Consider the following 23633-nt stretch of genomic DNA (forward strand, 5'->3'; position numbering starts at 1 on the left):
TCTCTTTACATCCATCAGACAACAACAGATTACGCTAAAAATGATTCTGGCCTTGTATAGGTGAACTAATATCTACTACCACCAAGCCATTGGGTGTCTGAAATGCCATAAACTCCGATATGACCAGAGCCACATGTGTACATTACTTTTCTGAAGGCAGTTAATAGCACACTGCACAAACAGAAGTGGTGAGAGAGGGATCCCAGGATTCGCTCTTGGTTCCACTTCCCAAAGCACAAGGTTGAAGTTGGTTACTGTTCCCAATTTCTTATTTCTAGTCCCTACAAAAATTCAAAACAGCAGCATGAACAGCCTCAATAAAGAACTGAAGTTTATACAATGCCTCTATAATACAAGTAACCACAGCCTGGCAGGCAACCTGGCAATGAAAATATTACACCCGTAACGATCACACCAGCAGTAGAGGAATTCGGATTTTATTTTTCCAAGAGAGTCTGTTTCTCATTTCTTCAACTGCTGTGTTAGGCTGTGTTCACAAAACAGTCCTTCAGTTTATTAGATGTACTTCAAGTCACCAGCATTCTTTGTGCTCATTCACATAAAGGAGTAATTAAAAATGACTATTACTTATACTTAAATCTAAGCATAACCAAGAGGTCTCCTGATTAGGCATTTGGTTTGTGATGTTGAATGTTGTCTGTTAACTCTGTTCTATCCTGTTTCCCCTTTGTTTAAACCAATTCATGAACCAAGAACTTACACATTCACTACTAATAATGAACCATATGTTGTAGATATTACTCTACATTTATTATGCTATTTTTGTGATATACAAGTGACATGAGCAAACTTGGTATACTTATTTGTATAACATTTGTATAACATGGGGGGGGGAGTTAGGTAAAACCACGAGTGCATCATTCCATCTTAAGCCTTTTGCAAGATACCTTGTGGCTTTGCTACCAGTCTACATTTCTCCCACCCACCCTGCTGTTTACCATTTTGCCTGATGAAGACTTCTGGAGAACTCAAAAGCTTGCATGCCATTTTGTGACATTTTTGTTGCCCTAATTAATATGTTGTGCTAATATAGGTTCTGGAATGCTGCAGTATTGTGAGGCATGCATTTTATTTTATTTTTAGTGAGAAATGTTTCGTCTTAGCTCCACCTCTACGCTGAAAGCTGTCAGAAGCCACTGTCACTGCCATATTCCCCACCTGCAATATAAGGACAATGGATTGTGTTACTATTGGCAGAGCAATTCTTAAAACGTTTTAAACCCTTCTTTAAACACACACACATACATTTTTTCCAAACGAAATAACCTGAGTTAAAAAAGAATACGACCCGTCCCTTCTTTGTTGGTTTTTATTTTCTTTTTAGAAGGGAGCGGCGGGCATACTCCGCAGCCCACTCGTAGCTATAATTTCTCCATGGTTTTCCAATAGACGGCCTTTTCCTTTTCGCCCTGGAAGCGGAAGGTTGAAACAGCCTCAAAAGAAACCCCAGGATTTCTATTTCTGCAGGAAGCCGAATAGTAGCCGCTCTCAACTTTTCCTATCTCTATTCTTGAATAGTAGGGACTGAGCGGCTTGCGCATGCGTGTCGCATGAAAACATCCCGCTTCACTCTCCGAGGCCGATGCACGTGATCGCTGAGTCGCTCGGCCTCGGCGTCTGTATGGCTGCTGCGGCTGCTTCCGGCCGCGGCTGTCAGGAGGACTCCTCGCTCCTCCCCCGCCCCCTTCCTGATCGGTGGCTGAAGAGATGGCGAGCGGCGGCGGCGGCAGCTCGGATGTCCCGGCGGCAGAGGCAGGGGAGCCGGTGCCGGTGCCCGGTGGCTGCGCGGCCGGAGGCGAGGAGGAAGAGGAGGAGGAGCAGGAGGTCTTGGCTCTGGCCGTCCACCTGAGGCGGCGCCTGAGGGGCTGGGAGGCGACGGTGGCCGCCGTGCAGCGGCTGCTGGTCTGGGAGAGGCCGCCGCAGAGCCTGGCCGGGGCCGCCGCGCTCGGAGCTGCTCTGTGGTGAGAGGAGGCGGAGGCCACTACGGGGGGGGGCGCAGGATGGGGCCCCGGGAGGTAGCGCGCGCGCGGGGGGGGGTGTTGTTCACCTGCGTGGCAGCGGCGGCGGTTAGGAACCGCGCGAAGGGGGCTGAAAGTAGAGCTGGCAGGTAGATGGGGTCGTGGATGCGCCTGATGTTGTTTCAGCTGGGCGACCGGTTGTCTCTTGGCGAGAGGAAGCAGGCCAGGCTGCAAGAGAGCCCCGGGCCTAGGGTCACCTATCCTGCTGCAAATTTAATACCACATAGAGCTGTTCTCCTACGCGTGCTTACTTGGGAGTAGACTCCTATTGAAATCCGTTGGACTTACCTCAGAGTAAATGTGGATAAGCTTGTGCTCCTCATAATCTTCCAGTTGTCTGCAGGGAAGCTTTCGAAGGGAAAGGAATTGCCAGTCTGGTGTGAAGTGGGCCTGTGTGGCAGCTTTAGGGTAGCGTTTTCTGATGTGGGTCAAGGGTAGGATTGCTCAGGAATAGCCATTCTGTTTCATTCTGAGAATCTGCCATGCATTATTCTGGAATAAGTTGATAGCCCCATGCGATTATGTTTTACCTATGTATGTAACCCTTCCCTTCTCTAAAGATCTCAGGTTTTCATATACAGTGGTATCTCGGGTTAAGTACTTAATTTGTTCTGGAGGTCCGTTCTTAACCTGAAACTCTTCTTAACCTGAAGCACCATTTTAGCTAATGGGGCCTCCTGCTGTCGCTGCGCCGCTGGAGCACGATTTCTGTTCTCATCCTGAAGCAAAATTCTTAACCCGAGGTACTATTTCTGGGTTAGCGGAGTCTGTAACCTGAAGCGTATGTAACCCGAGGTGCCACTGTATAGGGTTTCTCTGGCTATTCTCATAGCAACCCTGTAGGGTTGGTTGAGCTTAGTAATAATCAGTTGCCCAAGTCAGTAAGCTGGAGTTTGGACCAAGGTCTCCCCAAATCAATCAAAACACACATACAATTTGTGCAAAGATTTTGGTTGGGACATTTGGAAATAGGTCTCTTGAGGTTAGGGAATTGTGGGGAAAGGTACTGGGGAGGCTAGTATGAGGAATTGAGGAAAGTGGAATAGGTAAGAAATTTGCAGTTGTGGAAGGGAATCTAGGGCTGTGAAGTTGAGTGGTAGTTGCAAGGGAGAGATCTGGTAAAATGTAGTTATGCAATGGTGATGGAAAGGCCTTGCAACAGGTAAAACTACACAGTGCATGTGTAAAAGATCAAAGTTGATATGAGCAATAAAGCATTTGAGAATGGAGGATATTTGGTTGTGAATTTCCTCCATGGCCAAGGATTATCATATTTTAAAGGAGGCACAGGTGTGCAGGGACATCCCCCACAAGTTGGAGTCATTCTGAAAAGAGCAGCACTTCTCCCAGAAGTAAGAGCAATGTGAAGGAACACTGAGATGAATTGCTAATTGATAGTGGGTGGAATGTGCATTATGATTGTATGACTGTCTGGATCACTACTGCAGCCCCAAAGCAATTCAGATGGGCCTTTAAATGTCATCTGACTTTTGGATTCTTGGCCCTATCTTCTGAAAGTTAAAAAAGAACTGCTAGATACCTTTAAAACCAGCAGATCTCTGGACACCATACTTTTGCCCAATTTTGGTATCATTCTCTAGCAATCTAGAAGCTTCTGTTTGGAAACAACAACAAATCATAAAAGCAATGTAAATCCTTCTTTTGTGGTTCTTCATTAGTATGAGAAAAGTGGCAATTCTAAATATTCTTTCCTGTGCACTATGAAGGGAGGCAGATGACTTTAAAATAATGGACCCTGAAAGCTTAGTCAAAGAAACTCATAACATCTTTGCTTCTTCGTGTAGATCTGCAAAAATTGTGAGATGACATGAGTGATTTAAAAGATAGGAAAGCATGGGAAACTTTCATTTGCTCCTACTTGGCACTAACATTACATTTTGGAGCAGTTTTCAATATCCTTTATAAACAAATCCAGAATGGTGCCTCAAGTTATAATTATCGTTGGGAGTGGAAGGATGTTGGGTCCAGACGTCTAGTGAAAAAATGATTGCACCCTCCTGTAGCAAACTTTTGCCTATCTAATTGTTAAAATTCATCCCAGATGTCTGGGGGTAAAAAAGTAAGTTCAACACCCTTCCCCCTGGATTACTTGCTTATTTCAGCAATAAGAATCTACTTTATAGGGAGTCAGTACTGGGCTCAGCAGGTCAATGGTCTACTACTTTCACTGGCAGAGAAACTCTAGAGTCGCAAGTCAAAAACTTTCCCAGCCCTAGTCCCTGAGACTCTTAACTGACGATAGCAGGGACTTAACATTGGACTTTCTACATGCCACACATGTACTCTGCCTATGAGCTATAGAGAAGAGTATAGAACAACCTGCATGCATGAGTCAGTAGTGGGGTTCCCTCCTTGAAATTGTCTGTCTGAGACTACTGCTGGTCTTGTATGGATGAAATTCTGTTGCCCCTGGCCACAGTGCAGTCATGGATTGATTAAGTCCCTGGTGGACCCAAGAAGGCTTCGCTTTGAGGCATATTTTGTGGTTTCTTCTACACTTGATCTAACAAGGATTGCAGTCACAAGCTTAGGATGTGGGACTTAACATTGGTTGGGTTTAGCGTCATGTAGACTTCCCTCTTCACTCTCAAAGTATAAACAGACCTCTCCCTGACGCACGGGTGGTGCCAAGTGCGCCTCCAGGACTTGGCTTGTGATAAACACGGACTGCTACTAGCAGCTGCAGATAATTGGAGACTCGCCCAGGAGTGTTTCTACTTAGAATTTGTGCACTCACTGTGTACAACCCACATGGTTCATACTATCCCCAGCTTGGGCCTGGTAGCTTAGTAGTAACCCCTGGCAATGTGCCAGGCTGGGAGTAAGCCCTACAAGCTGTGCTGTTGTTAAGCCTGCAGTGGATGAGAACTGTAGTGCTAGCACATTCCTTGTTTTCTGCCTATCCTGCCTCTGCGCACACAGCAACATTGAACAAGCCCGTGTGGTGGAATCCAGCATACAGCTGGGGGTGGGGGGGAAACATCCTGTTTACTCTTGCAGACAATGAGCTGACTGTCAGCAGAGCAGATTCACAGGCTGGAGTCAAGCAGGGGTTGGTAGTACACTTCCAAAGACTGCAGCTTGTGGAGATGTTAATTTAAACTAGAAATGTTTTTTGTTATAATACTTAATAATAATTTAAGAGAAGGGAGAAAGATCCTGCCAGAAAATATTTTCTCATTAAAAGAAGAAAAATTCTCAAACAGTAATACATACAGGGCTAGGAAGAGAAGAAAACATAACATAAAAGAAGCCAGCAGCATATTTTTTAGGTACCCACCATGCTCAGGCTATAGGGACGCGGGTGGCGCTGTGGGTAAAACCTCAGCGCCTAGGACTTGCCGATTGCATGGTCGGCAGTTCGAATCCCTGTGGCGGGGTGCGCTCCTGTTGCTCGGTCCCAGCACCTGCCAACCTAGCAGTTCGAAAGCACCCCTGGGTGCAAGTAGATAAATAGGGACCGCTTACTAGCGGGAAGGTAAATGGCGTTTCCGTGTGCTGCGCTGGCTCGCCAGATGCAGCTTGTCACGCTGGCTACGTGACCCGGAAGTGTCTCCGGACAGCGCTGGCCCCCGGCCTCTTAAGCGAGATGGGCGCGCAACCCCAGAGTCGGACACGACTGGCCCATACGGGCAGGGGTACCTTTACCTTTACATGCTCGGGCTAATATATTTCAAATTACTAGGTGCCACCAACATCATTTTTCTAGTTGACTGGATGCCTGTAATTTTTAAACCTTTAATTACACAGAGTACAGGTCTCTAAACTGTACACTCATGGTCCAATGCATAGAAATCCAGTGCCTATAATAGATTTCAGTTGGAAGCTGTATACAACACTTTCAAGGATGTGAACTTCTGCCAGTGATAGCTCAAATAGGTAGAAAATAAAAAAGAACAGGGGTGCGCATCCCATTCCCACAATAAGCTTTGGGTGAACAGAAGAGTATATTTTGTCAGAGTGCATTAATTCATTTCTTGCCCAACACTTTTGTTCAGTGTGTTTATGTCAATAATAGGCAAAATGTGTAAAAAAAAAATAGGAACTTGGTGTTTCCACCTCAAATTGTGGTTTGGGCCACCCTAAATCATAGACCCAAACATGCAGGAGAATGTTATCTAGAGATGACAGACTCATATCCAATGCAAGTTTTTTAAACACAGGACACTGTCAAATGTGTTGGTCTAAGCCATTGCCAATGATAGCCAAACACGCATAGAAAAGAATAAAGAACTGGGGAAGGGATGCAATAAACTTTGGTATATTACAAATCATACACCCACATCTGCAGGATGGTACCCTCTATCGGACAGCATAGAATCACGTCAGGCCCAATGCTTTTTGGAGTAGCAAGGTGCTATCAGTTGCATGGGTCTACACCAATAATTGTCAAAATATGTACAACTCTACTGCTGGATGTGTGAGTATATGGCTTGGTGGTTCCTAAGTTCCATCTTATTTTTTTACACATTTTGGTTGTCGTTGGCATAGTTTCACACCACACATTTTCTTGTGTCCAAGCACTGTGTTGCTAGACCAAATGCAATTTGGGTATAACCATTGTGGTGGTCCAAAGCAAGTTTGGGTTGCACAAACCCAATTCCTTATTCTTTTCTACATTTGTTGGCTATTAATTATTTGTTATATTAGAATAATATAATTTCTAAAATTGGCTATCATTGGACTACCTAAAAATTTATAATTTGACATAAATGTTATGGATGTCATTCTTCATGAGATAGGAGCTGCAGCAGAGTGACAGACAGTCATTTTGGAAAATAGCTTCTGCAGACATGTGCACATGATGTTTACTGATGTTTCCTCTTTCTGAACCATCTTCTATGTCATCCAAGTGGAAATTGCTTTCAGTAATGACTTTCCTTCTGAAATTTATTACAGTGGTACCTCGGGTTACATACACTTCAGGTTACATACGCTACAGGTTACAGACTCCACTAATCCAGAAATATTACCTTGGGTTAAGAACTTTGCTTCAGGATGAGAACAGAAATCGTGCAGCGGCGATGCAGCAGCAGCAGGAGGCCCCATTAGCTAAAGTGGTGCTTCAGGTTAAGAACAGTTTCAGGTTAAGAACAGACTTCCAGAACGAATTAAGTTCTTAACCCGAGGTACCACTGTATAGGACACTGGTCTATAGTGTTGGACTTGGACCTTGAAAACTTTGAAATGTACTCTAGCATTTGGCACAATATGGCCTAGATCAGACATAGGCAAACTCGGCCCTCCAGATGTTTTGAGACTGGAATTCCCATAATTCCTGACCACTGGTCCTGTTAGCTTGGGGTGATGGGAGTTGTAGTCCCAAAACATCTGGAGGGCCGGGTTTGCCTGTGCCTGGCCTAGATTAAGGGCCACTGACGAGTGCCAAGGCACCTGCAAAGGCTTTAACTGATGCCCCAGATACTGAGCTTTCATAAGTAAGTAAGTAAGTAAGTAAGTAAGTAAGTAAGTAAGTAAGTCTGTAGCCCTCCTAGAAAGGAAGTTATGGGGTAAAATGTGCAGGTGCTTTCTCAGCAATTTCTGTGAAATGAGTGAGTGTGAGATGGCCTCTTTTAACTTTTGTCTTTATCCCTGTAACTTTCCAGGCTGTTTTCCTCCACTTCGTTGCGTCCTCTATTCCTCCTCAGCATGGGCTTTATTGGTGTTCTCCTGTTGGAGAGATGGAAGCCTCAATTCCTGTTGGATTTCTCAGGTAAGTGAAGTAGTGAAGGTTGTACAAGTAAAGGAAGTGGTGTACTTCTGAAGCAGGGATAATCTTGGTTGATTCTTGCATTCTTCCAAGTTCAGTTCATTGCTTCCTGTCCTGCTGTGATTTCCTGCTGATCAAGCCTTGAACTAACACTTCCCCCCTTTTTTGCTGTACTATACTGAATAAAAAGTAGCAAGTAATTGGCGTTCTTTGGACTAAAGGCACTTGGTTAATATTTGCTGGCGTTTTTTGTTTTTTTTTTCATCTCTTTGCTTCTGCTCATGTTGAGAATGCACATTAGAGCACCTTTCTGTTTGTTGAGGGCAGTCATGTGAGAAATGCTGTTTGGCTGAAAGATTAAATGTAGCAATTTGTTTTGTACAGTTAGAGCTTAAGGAGTGTGGATGTAACTGCCTGCAAGTCTTGACAAATTTTGGATTAAATAAGTGGTATCATGAGTGCCTGAGTCAGAACCAGGCAACTATGTGGTGTTGGCCTACAATGTCTAATGTCTTTCCTTCACTGTCCTCAAGAAATATACCCCTGGTGAGCTCAGCATGTGGAGCACCAGTGGCTAGCCTTTTGTTCGCCCAAGGTCTGTATTTGTTCTTGACCAACCTTCCAGGGGTCCCATGAGAGCAGCGAGTGTAACCAGAAGTGAGTCACCCCACTCTCTCTTTTGCACACAGAGAATCAGCTTCCCTTCTCAATTGGAAGGGCAGATTACCAAAGGGGGCAGTGGTTTAAATCTCTCCACTCATTGAATGATTGCTCGGGGGGGGGTGCAAATTGTATCCCCATCTTCATCTCAGTGCTGTATCTACTTTGATTTCTTCTTCTTGCCACTGCCAAATTGGTGTAGTTTTTGTAAGCCATAAAAATTTGCTTGCGGGCAGGATCAGGTCCCCACAATGTGGGGTTAGCCACACTTATGGTAGAGGCTGTGTCTTTCCACATGGTGGAATCTCTAATTAACTCTTTTTGGGACACTTTTTAGGACACATATGAGCAACAACTTGCAGAGTCTGGTTTTCATTAATCAGTATATATGATGTTTCACAATGTCTTCAATCCTCCAAGAGAGAAGCTGATCACAAGATGTTAGAGGGAGTCTATTGTCTGGATTTAATATTGAATTCACTTAATCAGCCCTGTTGTGCCCAGACATCAAACCCTAAACAAAATACTGGCAGGGAGTGGTTTAGAAAAACAGAGACCTAGGTGCCCTGTTCAAGCAGGACTTGTAAAAACATTGCAGCCCAGAAAATTGGATCACACACTCTTCTTGTGCAGTAAGGTGTATCATGTCAGTTTCACTTTGTGATTTTTGGAAGGTTTCCCATGTCACAGAATGATGCAAAGCACCAGTAATATCACTCTTAGCAACGGATTTCTGCTTTAATCTTCCTGTGCTGGAGGAATTTCCTGTAGAGTAGCAGGATCAGCATCATTTTATTTTTATGTTAAATATTACTTGAGTTAAGTTAAGGCTGTTTTGTTCCAGATAACTGCTGGCAAAGAGTAGAGTTGCTGTGGGGTTACATAAGACAAAATAGTAGGCCAGCCATGGTGAGCTGAGGGTTATTTTCTTCCTACTTTTGTTAAACGACCTGGTGAGCAGAACTACTATCCAACTTGGTTCATGTAAGATCAACTGACAAGCCACCTATCCAAGAAGCATCTAATGTTGACCCTCATAACTGACACAGTCATCCTGATTAGATCCCAGGCAGATTCTGTTGTTATCCTTATGAATCGTATTGGAGCTGTATCATTAAATAGGAATGCAGCTTCCTCCCTGTTTGAAGGACCAAGAAGAGCAGTTCTGAACATGGTGAACATTTTTCATATGCAGAATACAGCCAAATTCATAGAGAGACTGTACTGAGAAATTCACTGTGGATTCAAGGTTAATAACTTGCTGTTGCAGTGGACTGAGATTTCTGTGTGATCTTTCAGGCCCATAAGACTGCTACACAAGGGGAAGCAATTGTTAAGTGAGCAGCACAATGCCCCTGCCAGAGCTAACAAAGTCAAAGGCTGCATTAGCTTCTTGTTGGTGCATTAGGAGGTACAAAATGGCATGGTGTAAACAGTTGCGTTCCTGCTGCCCCAGTACATGATGCCTGGATTCAGCACTCTGGCAAGCAACAGTACTGAAATAACAGGCAAGCACAGTAGCCCATGTATTTGGAGCTGCCGTAAACAAACATTACAGCCAGGCTTCTGTGTTAACAATAGTAGCTTTTCACACTCCTGAAATGGGCCCAAGATTTTTCATGTGGGCAGTGGCTGCTGCAATGCCTGAGTACCCACCAGAATCTCTGCTGCCCGAGGAAGATGGTGATTGGCTCCCTCTGTTAGGGCTGATTGCCTGGAATCTGGGTCACAGACTTAACAAGATTGCTTTCCGCCGCTCCACTGCTCTATTCACCAGCCTGTCAGCTCTGTGTATGTGGCCCAGGGGAAAGCCCTGAGCTAGCCCCAAGCACTGTAGCTTGTACAGACTGTGTGCAGCTGACTGCACATTATAACAGCATAGCACGTCAGCTACACTAGATAGTCATATCTGATGAGCTTTGAATTCTAGCTTCAAATCTCTAATGCAAAAGAGCTTATTCACACATCTTCTCTACAACTAGGCTCAAACAAAGGTCACATTTTAAGGAGCTCCCTGGGTGGCTTTGTAAAGCCAGGGTTTCTTTTTCCCCTCACATAATATATTTTATTGAAATTTGTTAGAAAATACAAAGATTGATGTCAGGTATCTTTTTATCAAGACTAAAAACTATCCTAAATAAAAACACAAATCAGAAAGAAAAGGGGAAAAACAAGATGAAGAAAAAAGAAGAAGAAAAGGGGGTGTGAGAAAATGAGAACTTCTGATTCTTCATCTGTTAGCTATATGTAGAAAATTATTCAACACATCCACTCCAAGATAAACACCCAACAAATCTGCTTTCAAGAAACCAAAGCCAATGTTTCTTCATACTGTGTCCCAAGGCAATCCAACTTCTACATCAAGAAAATTCCAATCCTGTGCCCAAACTCCGTTATTTGAGTAAATGTGTGGTTTATGTAGCACAGGCTTCCTCAACCTCAGCCCTCCAGATGTTTTGAGACTACGATTCCCATAATCCCTGACCACTGGTCCTGCTAGCTAGGGATCAAGGGAGTTGTAGGCCAAAAACATCTGGAGGGCCGAGGCTGAGGAAGCCTGATGTAGCATATACCTTCTCAGTTTTGATTACATCTGAATCAGTTCAGGAAGTTTGTTCAAAGTGCCGACCTCTTTGATGAGTGTAGGGTGTACAGCAGAGGAAAAGCGAAATGCATGTATAGAAGTGTGATTTGAGGTGACATTGGAATGAGGACACAGATACTTTTGCACCCTGGAACTTTATGTGATCCCTGTCTCTTTCCAAAGTGTATTTAAACACAAGAATAAGAGAAACGCTTGTGGAAATAATACAAGAAGCTACCTGAGATTCTCACATAACAAATTTGGTAACAACAACCCTGCCCAGAGCACCCTCCCCACCTGTTTTTTGAGCTTGCTCAGACTTTGGTGATTGCTTACTGGCAAAATATGTTACTATTCAAACCTGTTGGCCAGAGCTATAAGAAAGTTCCTCAGCAGAGGTGGGCTGGGCTCAGTTTCAGAACTCCCCCTTCCCCAGTTGCAATTTTGTCAGTTGGAGTATGTCTTGGGACATCAAACAATGCAGATCTTCTGTAGTTGTGTGTGCGCAGCTACATAGAACATGATAGCTCTGTTGGTTAGAGCATGGTGCTGATAATACCAAGGTTGCAGGTTTGTGTTATCAGCGCCCTGCTCTAACCAAGTGAGCTATCATGCTCTAAGTGCTGAAGGCCAGGCTGCTGAAGGAAGTAACCTCTAGCATTTAAACTGTCACACTTCACTTACTGCTTAGCTGAATTATATTTTTCTTCTTTCTCCTGCAGTGCAGCCATTGGAGGAACCTAGAGGAGACAGGTAGGTTTGCTCTGTATTGTCTTCATAGTGGAGATGGTTCTTGCCACCCTTCTGCCTTGCCTGCTCTCTTTTACTCAGTATTTTGACCTGTGTCATGACCTGAAAAGTGCTTGCCCAAATGGGTTTGTAGGGCTCCTTACTCATTTCCCTTCCTTAATGGGGTCAGGTTTGGTTCTCTTTTCGGTTTCTAGAAATTGGAAGAGTCGGATGGATGCCTTCTTCTCAGGATTTAATGGCATTTCAAAGCCAAGAGGAGGCGCTCAATTGTAGTCGTCACCTACTGGATGATGTCTGTCCGGAAAATGCCACCTGAGGCTTAGGAGACATGGGGTTCCAAGAAAGGAATGTAGGAAGGAATTAACAGCTTTGCCGTGGCAGTCTTTTCATCAGCACAAGCTTTTCAGTTTCTCAGACAGAACAATTCCCCATCTCCCCCTGCCCCTGTTCTGGGAGGGTCTCCCAGTCTTCCCCTTGCTGATTTCCCTGTGGGGAGGGAGTCCTATTCCACAGGCAGAGGTTCTTGTGCAAGTCCCTGTTAGCAGGACTAGTTAGTTGAATCCTGCCCCTTTTGGGTGGGCTTCACCTAACCAGCCCCATTGGTGAAAGCCCTGCTCAAGAACTTTGCTTGTGGCTTTCCCTCCTCTCTTTCCCCCACCCCAAAAATTGGCTCTGGGGGAGTTGGAGGAACCAATGAGGGGAGAGGCAAGCTGAATTACTTACACATATGGAACAATTGAAAGAGGTCAACATTTGGCCATAACTTTGTTCCACAACAACTTTGATAGCTTTCTGTTAATACTGCCTGCAGGAAGTGATTCTCTGTTGCTTGTGGCAAGCGTACCTGGAAGGTCTAAAGTGCTGATACATTGTTTCCATCCCTGTAGTGACAGTGAGATGGCAAGAGCGCAGCCTCACTTGTTAAGTGTCCCAGAGCTCTGTCGTTTCCTGGCAGAGAGCTGGATTACCTTCAGATTGTACCTTCAGGAGCTGCTGCAATACAAGAGGCAAAACCCTGCTAAGGTAAGCTGGGAGTCATCAGGCCCTCTCAGGGAAAATCCTAGAACATGGCTACTTTCCCCCATGCTGCCTTTGGGCCGCGACTTGTTAACACATACACACATACATACATACATACATATTCAAATACATTTATTCAAATACAAATACATATTCACAGTTGCTCCTAGCACTTAGGGCTTCTTCACACTGGATTATTTTTTCTACATGGATATTGCTTCAGTTTAAGAAAGGATGGGCATACACAACAACATGTGGTGTAAATGTTGTATTCCAAACAGCAATTTTAAGGGAATCTAGTATTTTTCACAATATATGTGGAAACAAAAAATGGGAATAGGGTTTTAACCAAGTATGCCAGTACAGACAAGGTACAGTGTGTTCCAGAAACTATCCTGAGAAAAACAGCTGAGGGCAGACATACCCTTAGCCCGCACATACGTGTTGATGTTGCTTTGTAGATGTCACTTCTTTGTTTCTTTTTCCTCCGCTGTCACCCAGTTCTGTTTAGTAATCCAAAATGCATAATGTGATATATTTGTGTTGTAACTCTGTTCTTGACATTTGTCTTTCATCGCAGAGGTGCATTTCCATGTGATGGCCTCATTCCTGCATTAAAATGTGAGATTGTTGCTTGCAGCAGTTGCTCCATATAAGCAGTAAATGAGCAGTTCTGGCCCTGAGCAGAATTCAGATTTTCTTGCTGTAGTGTCTGGGATTTATGAGCATAGATGGCAAGCAGCTCTCTCTATTGATTAATTAATGGCCTGTCCTTGGAGGAGAAAGCATTACCTTATATTATATAGTCACGATCAGTTAAAGGGAAGGCAGGTAGAGAGGGGAGTAATGTATGGGCCTTATTTTATCTCGGGATGAGGGAAGTCCTGAAATCTGTTCCAGTATCTTTTGCCAGTGGCAAATTTCTTCCATTTCCATTGACAGCCTAATAGTGAATCAAACACATACTCCTTTCAGAGTGTTGGGATCGGCACAGAAAAAGTCAGGCTTTTTCCTCTTGTAGTCAGCTATTTGCCCATTTGTCAGTTACTTTCAGACATGCAGCTTGCTGTTGCACGTACTTCTGGATCCCCACCCGGCTCTGTTATAACACTACCTGGCAGCAGCACCCGGGAGCAAAAGAGTAGCCAATCGTTCTGGCATGGCAGATACACAAAGCATTCAAAATGGCTGTGTGGGTGAATACAAGCAGTTATTAATTAGAACAAGGCTCTCTGGGATTGGGGGCATCTCTTGAGCCATTGCAAAGGTGGCTTATTGGCTGTCCCGGGAATGCTTCCACTGTGCTAAACCTTTCTTCTCTATCTCCTTTTGCCTTGTACTTCCAGTTTTGTGCCAGAGTCTGCTCAGGATGCTTGATCTTAGCGATAGTAGGACACTATGTTCCTGGAATCATGATTTCCTACATTGTCTGTGAGTATAACTGGGCTGTTTTATCCCTTAAAACTAGACATGTGACTTAGCTAAGCATATGCCCAGGAATTTTCTTTATCCAGCTCATTTAAAAGAAATTAAAAGCACATAATAGTTCCGACACCTTGTGGGGAACAGGGACACAGATTGAATTTAATGAGGCGCAGCTGGTGGATGGCTGGACACTTGGGAAATTGACTGCTTCTTTGTCTCTGAGAATATATGCTTCTAACACTTTCTGGACTGTCTCCAGTGCTCAGTATCTTGCTGTGGCCGCTGGTGGTATACCATGAACTTATCCAGAGGATGTACACACGCTTGGAGCCCATTCTGATGAAACTGGACTACAGCATGAAGGTGGATACCTTGCATCTTAAACACGAAAAGAAAAGTAAGACAACAGCTCCACAGTACCTGAAATGCATAGCTTTTGATGATAGGATGCAGGATGTTAGTCCCAGCAAGTAAAAATTAGAAACTGGGCTGGCTAGCTAGGAGCATTCAGTCCAGTGGGGTGAGGTCCAAAATCACTGGAGATGGCTGGATTTTAATGTGCATTAGTGTCCAGTACAGTGGTACCTCGGGTTACAGACGCTTCAGGTTACAGACTCTGCTAACCCAGAAATAGTACCTCGGGTTAAGAACTTTGCTTCAGGATGAGAACAGAAATTGTGCAGTGGCGGCGCTGCGGCAGCGGGAGGCCCCATTAGCTAAAGTGGTACCGCAGGTTAAGAACAATTTCAGGTTAAGAACAGACCTCCAGAACGAATTAAGTTCTTAACCCGAGGTACCACCGTACTGTGAGGAAGCACAGTCTGTATGAAGCTTCTGATGAAATATTCTCCTGGTCCTCTTCTTATAGGACTAGTTCCACTGATGTCCCATTAAGCATTTTGTATGTGTTTTCTAACAGAGCGTCAAGGAAAGAGTGAGCCCGAAACTGGCAATGAGCCGATGGCAGAGACTGAAAGTGAGAGTGAGGCGGAGCTGTCTGGGTATTCTCCAGTGGTAAGAGCATGGGAAGGGATACATGTTGGTGTTGAGCTTCATTCCCAAGAATTCATTTCTTTCAAGTGATGTGAGTTTGCCTGTAGGGTTGGAAGGTCTGAGATCTTGTACTTGTTCCCTTCATAAAGGCTACTGTATTCATTCTGACTTAGGAACTTGCAGGTTTTGGAGGGCCTTCTTCCCCCACCCTCACTCCTTTGGGCCTTGCCTTATCTTCTCAACACTATTATCACCAACTGCTCTTTTTTGTCATTGTTACCACCTATGTGCTTGCTGGGCAAAGAGCCAGTGAACAAGCAGGTATTGGCATCTGTTGCCCCTCCTTCTCACTTTCCCAGTGGTCTTGGCCAGAGGCAAAAGGCAGGTGAACAAGGAGATTGCAATGATGAAGAGGCAGAGAAGGTCCAGTGGTGGCTCGTCAGTGGTCCCACTCCTGAAGTGTGGCCCCTTAGCAGATCCATCCTGACCCTTGATGCCAGCCCTGGAAACTTGGCATGATACTTCAGATTCAGGGGGACAGAGAGGAGTAGTCAGGTTGGCATTGTAGGGGGCATTTCTCTCCAAATGCTCCCTCCAACTTCTGACTCTCCAACCTTTCTTTTCAGAGCCAAAATCACTCTATCTCTCAGGGTTGAGGCGGAAGAGTTAGTCTTGGAGGATAGTTCTTCCTCATTATTGCCATCACTAATTAGATATATAACCAACCTGGTATGTTGGATCTGGGTTCAAATTCCTGTTTGGTCAGAGTGGGTCAAGTGGGTTAAATGTTTAAGACACATAAGCATGTCCAATTTTAAATCCGGAAAATAAGATGGCAGAATTCCAAGTCACTGATTCCTCTACAGTTAATCTTACAACTAATTTTTGTAACTGGAATATCCATCTTTTTGATAATCCATGCATTGTTTCCATTCAGTAAAAGGTTAATATTTTTAGTGCATCCCTCTTTGAAATCCATGTTAATATTGGCTCAGACTCTGATGGCCGAGATTCTAGGCTAACAGGTGGGACCTAGTGGCTCCACTGTAAGGTGGAGATTTTTAGCCACAAGAACAAAAAATGTCCTCACGCTCCTCCTTTTTGCAGGTGGATGTGAAGAAGACAGCTCTGGCGTTGTCAATTACAGACTCTGAGCTCTCTGATGAGGAGGCCTCTATCCTGGAGAGTGGAGGCTTCTCCGTCTCCAGAGCTACCACACCACAGCTGACCGACGTGTCTGAAGGTGCCATTTTCTTACTCCCCAAACCCAAATGCTGCATATTATTTGGGGCCACTGTGTAGTAGAGTACAAGTTGTGTTCCCTTCTAGAGTGTTCAGAGATGAAAACTAGGATATGAAGGGTAGTTGTAGGGCTTAGAATTCATGAGAATGATGAACTTTGGGCTGAAAAGGACCAAAATCAAATCTGATTTCCAGACTTTGAGTGGCCCCTGAATACAGCTGTCTTTACCAGGAAACATGGATGTACTTGTTTACTATATTTTTACATGTTACCATGGAGAGTCCAGTGTCTTTATTATTTCTTGATTGATGATAGACATCCTGCACTGTTCCATAACTTGCAGGCCATTGGGAGAATGAGAGTAGCTCCCTTACTATGGGGGTTACTGGTGCCACACACAATCAGCCCCAAGTTCTTCTGCAGCATTGTTAAGTCTTCAGGGATTAGCTGTCCACTCTAGGCTCTCCTTGCCTGAGCTTTGATCCCCCTATACTCTTCTCCCCCACCTAAGATGAACAGCTGACATTACCAAGGCAACATATTTCACTGAGGATTGCAGTCCTTGAGGCTGTAAACCAAAAAGACCCACTTCTTCAACCAATTTCATTGTCACCCTAGCCTTGCCTTACATCAGGAGTGGTCAACCTTTTTAGACCAAGGGCAGTATTTCCTCTCTCCCAGTGATTGATGGACTGAGCAGAAAATGTAAATTTTGCCTCTGTATAGTAGGCTACTTTCTAAGCACACTTGCGCACCCATTTCTCTCCTCCATCCAGGCCAGCAAGAGGCAGTATCAGAATTCAGTGACACATCCCAGCCAGGCAAAAACACTCGAGGAAGGGTACAAACCAGGGCTGGTGGGAGGTGTGGCTTTGGCAGAGAAGGGTGTGGTAGGAAGTGTAGCCTTATCAAATCCTGAGGGCCAGATGGAGAGGCCTAGAAGGCTGCATCTGGCCCCGAACCTGAGCTTCCTTTCCCCTGAGCATAACTTTTATTTATTTGCAAGCCTCCTACCCCCAAACCACACACAACAGTGTAAATTGAAAACCATAAAGGACGGTATTTTAATGCAGAAACTAGAACACTTGTACTATATAGATGTTGTAATGTTGTAGTAGCTAGTGGTAATGTGGTATCATTACTGCTAAATCTCTGTGTATGTGAAAATCCAAAGTATTGGGTCTTGTTCCATAATAGCTCATTTACACACTTAGAAGTAGCAGTTGCAGCCAATTCCACTGCAGTAGCATGCAGAGCTTTTCCTGAGGCTTTACCAATGAGGAAGAACCTGGTGGAGTAACTTCAGGGAGCCCCAGCCTGCAATGCTAAGTATGATTGTTGTTGTTTGTGTAGTGCCATAGAGTGCTTTGAAGCACATCAGCTTTGTTATCATGTTATCCTAGCTACCTTGTATGATAGGTCAGGGTTGTTGCCATGGTGCATGTTGGCACCAATGACGTGGGGAAATGTCATGTAACCCTGGAAACACAATTTAGGTAGCTAAGTTGGAGGTTGAGAGCCAGGACCTTCACGGTAGATTTATTTTAAATGCTACCTTTTCCATGCACAAGGTCAGCTAGACAGGCAGGGTTGAGCAGTTCAGTGTATGGATGAGTTGGTGGAGAGGTTTGGATTTGTTAAGCACTGAGAAGTGTTCTGGGACAAGCCAGGGACAGGCTCTATTTCAGCCGGGATGGAACCAGACTATATATGCTTAAAGTCTAAAAGGTGGCAAAGCAGCTATTCAGCTGTTTGCTGGGAGAAAGCCACTTGAAGCTGAGGATCATCTTGTTTGGGGCAAACCATCCAGGGGAATCCAGGAAATTTCAGGGTGGTTAGTTTAATGTCTCTTCTGGGAAAACTGGTAGCAAGCATAATTAAAGATTGGAATACCAAGCATATAGAAGGACAAGCTTTGCTGAGGCAGAATCAGTGTGGCTTCTGCAAGGGTAAGTCCTGTGTTTGAGAATGTCAGCAAGCACATAGAGAGAGAGAAAGAAGTGATCCAGTTGACATAGTGTACTTAAACTTTGAAAAAGCCATTGACTATGGAGTCCCTTGCCCAAGACACCTGATTAAGTTTAGCAGCTGTGAAATAAGAGGACATGCTGTTATAGATCAGGACTGGTTAAGAAACAGCAGAGAGTAGAAATTAAGGAAGGGTTTTCCCAATGCAGTGGTGTCCAAACTTTTTTCAAAGAGGGCCAGATTTGATGTAGTGAAGGGCCATGAGGGCCGATCAAAGGGCCAACCAAAGTTTTTAAGCTTTTTTCAGGATTAAAGTTGTGGAGGTTTTTTTTAGGATTTTACCCCAGGAAATAAACAGCCACAGGGGCCGGATTAAACCTACCAGCAGGGCCGAATTAGGCCCCCAAAATGGACTTTGGACATGCCTGCAATAGAGGGATGTAGGAAGGGGGGTCCACCAAGGTTTGGTGTTGGTACTGGTGCTTTTTAAACTTGTTCATAAATGATCTAGAGTTGGGAGTGAACAATAAGGTAGCCAAGTTTGCTGCTGATACTAAATTGTTAGGGGTGGTTAAAACAGAAAGGAATTGCGATGGGCTTCAAAAGGAGAAGTAGACATTAAAATGGGAAATGCAATTAAATGTAAGCAATGTAAGATTATGCATGGTGTAGAGAAAGAGAGGTGTTTCTCATAATACAAAAATCTGAGGACATGTAATGAAGCTGCATGTTGGAAGATTCAGAACAGACAAGAGGAGGTTCACATAGCACATACCGTAGTTTAAACTATGGAATTAGTTCCAACAAGATGTAGTAATGGCCACCAATGTGGATGGATTTAAAAGACAAATTTCTGGATGATAAAGCTGTCAATGGCTGCTGGCCACAATGGCTTTGTTCACCGTCCACTAGTGTGTCTGAATTCCAGTTGCTGGGAGTTCCAAGCGGGAAGAGTGCTGTTTCATTCATGTCCTGCTTGTGGATTTCTCATAGGCATATGAGAACAGGATGCAGGACTAGATGGGGCTTAGGTCTGATTCAGCAAGGCTGTTCTTATGTTTTTATTGCCCCCATATTGTAGTGCAGGGGGCAGGAGTGAGAATGAGATAGTGGTGGTATATCTAAAGCACCTAATGAGTACATGGCAAAAGTGAGATTCAAACCAAGGAATTCACACTCTTCATAGCCACTATGATACACAGCTTTAATACATCAGCATTAACGTGCATGATACTGCATACATTTACCAGCTCAGATTTGTTCTGGTGAGATGATTGAACAAGAAAGAAAAGCAGTAGCAAGATCATAGTGGGGTTGGTGACTTGTAATCAGGGAGTACAGCTATAGAACAGCAGCAACTGACCTGTTAATGAAAGAATAGGAAAGAACATTTCTGTTCAAGGTCAGGATAAGATGATAAGGAGGCACACAAAGGCAAGTACCGTAAGTGTATTCAGAAAACAGACTGGCAGCTGAGCTTGGAATGGCAATTGATGATTGAGAACAGGGAATTCTGGGGTGTTTGGGGAGGCCATGTTCATATTCCCAATATGCTTTTCAGATCTGGACCAGCAGAGCCTTCCCAGTGAGCCAGAAGAGTCCTTCTCCAAGGACTTGGCAGAGTTTCCTTCTGTGGAAGAGTTTCATTCCAGAGACTTGGGACCACCCAGTGAGGATGACAACTTTGCAGTGCCTGCCCACACTGCCCACCAACTGGACTCTGCTGAGAAAGACGGTGTGGCGGCAGCAGCCATGAGTTCAGACACATCCATCCTGTGCCTGGCCTCACCCCTGCACTTTGTAAATACGCACTTCAACGGGAACGGGCAGGCAGTGGCAGGAGGAGCCCTGGAGCCCCAACCTGTCACTGCCCAAGGCCTGGGGCTGCACATCGATTCACTGAGCCAAGAGATTGTCACCACCGCTATCAGTACAGTAGTGCAGAACACCCTGTCAGCCCTGCTCCGCTCCTCTGAGGACAACGAGGGGCCTTCTCTCTCTGAGTTCCTGCCCACTGAGCCCGAGGAGAGACTGAGCTTCCAGGCCCAGCTGTCTGAGAGTGCGGAGGTGGGGGCAGCCTCTCTGCCTGGGGGGGAGGAGGAGGAGGAGGAAGCTGATGATTTTGAGCTGCTTGATCAGAGGGAGCTGGAGCAGATGGATGCAGAGCTTGGCCTTTCTGGAGAGACAGAGGCTCAAGCGACACCGGCTCTCCCTCCTGAAGAAGAATCCTTGCCCAGCTCCTAGGTCCCACTGCTCCCCTGTATTTCTGCAGCTGCAAGGGAAGGACAAGTGAACACACAGCAGAGTTTGGTCTGTGCTGACTGGGGACGGCAAAACATCCACATTCACAGTGTTATGTCTGGAATAGTGAGTCCTCTTCCTAGTGTTGGCCTTCCAAGCAGGGTGTTGCGTCTTGCCCATGCTTCCTAGTGGTGATGCAATCTTTTTTGGTCTGCTGCTGCAATTTGTCTGTCTTTGTCTATTCGTTTTGTTTTTTTGCACGCCGCATCCTCAGCTAGATATCCCCGCTGCTCGCACCCACTGTTCATGCCCCCCCCAGTAGGAAGGAAAGCAGTTTTATTGGATGGAGGGGGGTGCCAGAGGGTCTACATTGTAAATATTTTTATGAAAACATTGGTTTGTTTAGTTGGGAAGAGGGAGAAGGGATTGGTGGTATGGAGAAAACGGGTTGAGGTGGGTTTCTTCCCTTGAGTTAGAAATTTCGGGGTGGAGGGGAAGTAGGGCTTCAAAGGAGACATCGTGTGGAGTATATTTGCTGTCAGGACAAGATGAGGGGGCACAATTGAGCTTTGCTGCCCACCTTGTACAATAATAGCAGCTGCTTTTGCACTTCCGAGCACTAGCCCTTTCCCTTAACTTTCACCCTACAACCCAATTTCCTTTATTCAATTGTGTGAATATGACACCTGATTTGGGCTCCAGGAAGTGGGTAGTCTGGTCCTGTAGATTCTCAACTCCAAGGCCAGGCTGTCTGCAGGCTCTTTAATCTACTTGGGAAAACACAAAGCAATTTGCAGTGACTTGAAAGCTTCCTCTTCCACTGCTGCACTTTAAAAGCAAAATCCCCTTATATCTACTTCTTGTCACCATTCTCTAAGGCCTGGCTGAGCCAGCTCTGCCCTATGATGTACCCTGGCCAGAGCACAATCTTCTGCTGCCCTCAGCCTTGCCTTAGGGAAAAGAGCAGAGCAGCTTGAAAAGGAATGATGTGTGTAGGACATTGGGAAGAACATTCTCCAACTCCAAGCTCTCTAGGCTTATCTCCACTCTACTCCCACTCTCAAATCACTTTTGAAACCTCAGGGGTTTCACTCTTTATAGTCTTTTGCTAATTGGAGTAGTGTGCCCATTTATGTTCTCAGGAGAAAGGAGGGACTAAATGGGAGTGGAGGATTGTTTGGGTTTTTTTCTCCAAAGGTGGTTACTGCCCCTGATACCTATTGCTGCTTGCACAGGTTTGCAGAATATTAATTCTAGGATCTGATGGCTGAGTCTTTCAAATATTGATTTTAAGTTGCAATAATAAAGTGGGTTTTTAATTAAATGGAAACAGAGATGCCCCCCATTGGGTGTGTATCTTTGTTAAGAGGCAGCAGTCTGTCTTCAGTAATAGCGTTCTCGGCTGAGTGGATACTGCTTGTTCCCAGTAATGGATCTCATTTTTTGCCTCTTTTCCAATGATTGCTGGAGAAGCTGGGTGGGTTGGGGAGTGTCATGAATTGGCCATTTTCTTGCTGTTGAAAATTTTCAAGCTGGGCACTTCCAGGCGATTCCTGACGCTTTCACATTCTCACAAGTGACTGCAGCTTTGCAGATGCAGGCCCTGAAGCTGTGATAGCTTGCCCTGCAGGCCTCAGCATTTTAAACTGCACTTCTGAGAGTTTATGACCAAGGTGAAGGTGCTGCCTCTCAGCAAGAGGGGCCACCAATCAATTCCAAGCACATTTGCAAGACCCCAGTTCTTGCCTTTTGCACCCTTCAAGTTTCATCGCTTGCTGAGTCAGTCACTGGCCCACACTTTGTATCAAGGATGGCTGCCTGTCTCAGGTTCCTTCAGTCATGGGGCAATGATTTTCTTGAAAAGCAAAATGATCTTGTTCTCCAGAGTTGGTTTCCTTTCTGACCTGTGTTGCCTGCCCCATCCCATCCCATCCCAGCCCCAGTCAAATGTTGAGGGGAGGATGCCTGTTAATACAGCTTCCTCCTAATGTCTGCACTTTGGAAATGGGCAGCCACGTAGCACTGAGTGTGGAGCTTGCTCGCCTTTGTGTTGTGTCCTGAGCACAAATTTTGCTACCCCTACCACCAGCCAGAAGCCCTAGCTTTCCCATTCTGGTGCAGGAGGCATGTTATATGTTTGTGTTTTTCTCTGAAGCTCTAAGCTGTCTTCCTCTCCTTTGGTGGCAACAGCGCCATAATGCTCCATGATAGGGGCCTTTTGAGGAAGGGCTGGGAGGCTGCTGATGTCACCCAGGAAAGGCAGAGGGCTTTGAACTGTGTAGCGGTGTTTATTCTATGGCTAAATATTTAAAACAAACTGTAGTCTTTTTAATAAAAAAGGTTCAAATATGTGAATTTTGGGTTAAAAGTTCTAAGTCTTCATCTTATCCAATCACCCAGAAACCCCGCCTTTCTCAATTTGAGAAACCCTCCTTTCTCAATTTCCCAGGTATCCCTGATGCACTGGGATCTGGCAGCCATTTTAAGCCTATGTCCAGATGGTTATTACCCTAGTTATGGTCTTTCCTGATAGTATTCAGTATTCCATTGCACATGCATTGCAGCTCCACTAAGACGCCATTGTTCGCTCAAATTCGGGAAGTTATGTCCCGTGTTCAGTAACTGCTGTAGGTGAGCACCTGGCACAACCTTGAACTGAAGGCAAGATGACAGTAATGCTACACGAGCCATCATATCCTTTAGTATCTTCTCAGTTCCAGTTCTCACAACCACCCAAAGTTGTAGTAAGCACGTGCCTTGTACTATGTCAGGATCTAGGTGGGAATACACACAATTGCATACTGTACCATACAGTTTTGTTTGTTGTTGAAAACTAGTGCATTTGGAGTGAAGAATAGAACTTTGCTCTTCATGCTAATGGACACGACAGCTTGAGGTGGTTTCTTAATGCTGCTGTTCCCCTTTATTGCCTCTCATTTAACAGCTACCCTAAGGTAACTGATAAGTCTGTAAAGCCTA

At 44.9% G+C, this 23633-nt stretch overlaps 1 protein-coding gene across 3 annotated transcripts; it reads left to right on the forward strand.

Annotated features, from left to right (window-relative positions):
• Positions 1-1587: 1587 nt before the first annotated feature.
• RETREG2 (reticulophagy regulator family member 2) lies at positions 1588-23009 on the forward strand. Of its 3 annotated transcripts, XM_083490265.1 has the most exons (10): positions 2116-2619; positions 2849-3391; positions 7667-7773; positions 11737-11767; positions 12652-12787; positions 14131-14215; positions 14469-14606; positions 15129-15223; positions 16310-16445; positions 19975-23009. In XM_083490265.1, exons 3-10 carry the CDS (start codon positions 7710-7712, stop codon positions 20655-20657), a joined length of 1368 nt encoding a protein of 455 aa, XP_083346391.1. In that variant the 5' UTR covers positions 2116-2619; positions 2849-3391; positions 7667-7709; the 3' UTR covers positions 20658-23009. The 3 variants fall into 3 exon arrangements, with proteins under 3 accessions (XP_083346390.1, XP_083346392.1, XP_083346391.1); XM_083490264.1 differs by lacking the exons at positions 2116-2619; positions 2849-3391 and adding an exon at positions 1588-1982; XM_083490266.1 differs by lacking the exon at positions 2849-3391 and having other exon boundaries at positions 2107-2423.
• Positions 23010-23633: the final 624 nt, after the last annotated feature.

Source organism: Podarcis liolepis (genome assembly GCF_965112155.1).
Source record: "Podarcis liolepis genome assembly, chromosome: 1".
Lineage (NCBI taxonomy): Eukaryota > Metazoa > Chordata > Lepidosauria > Squamata > Lacertidae > Podarcis > Podarcis liolepis.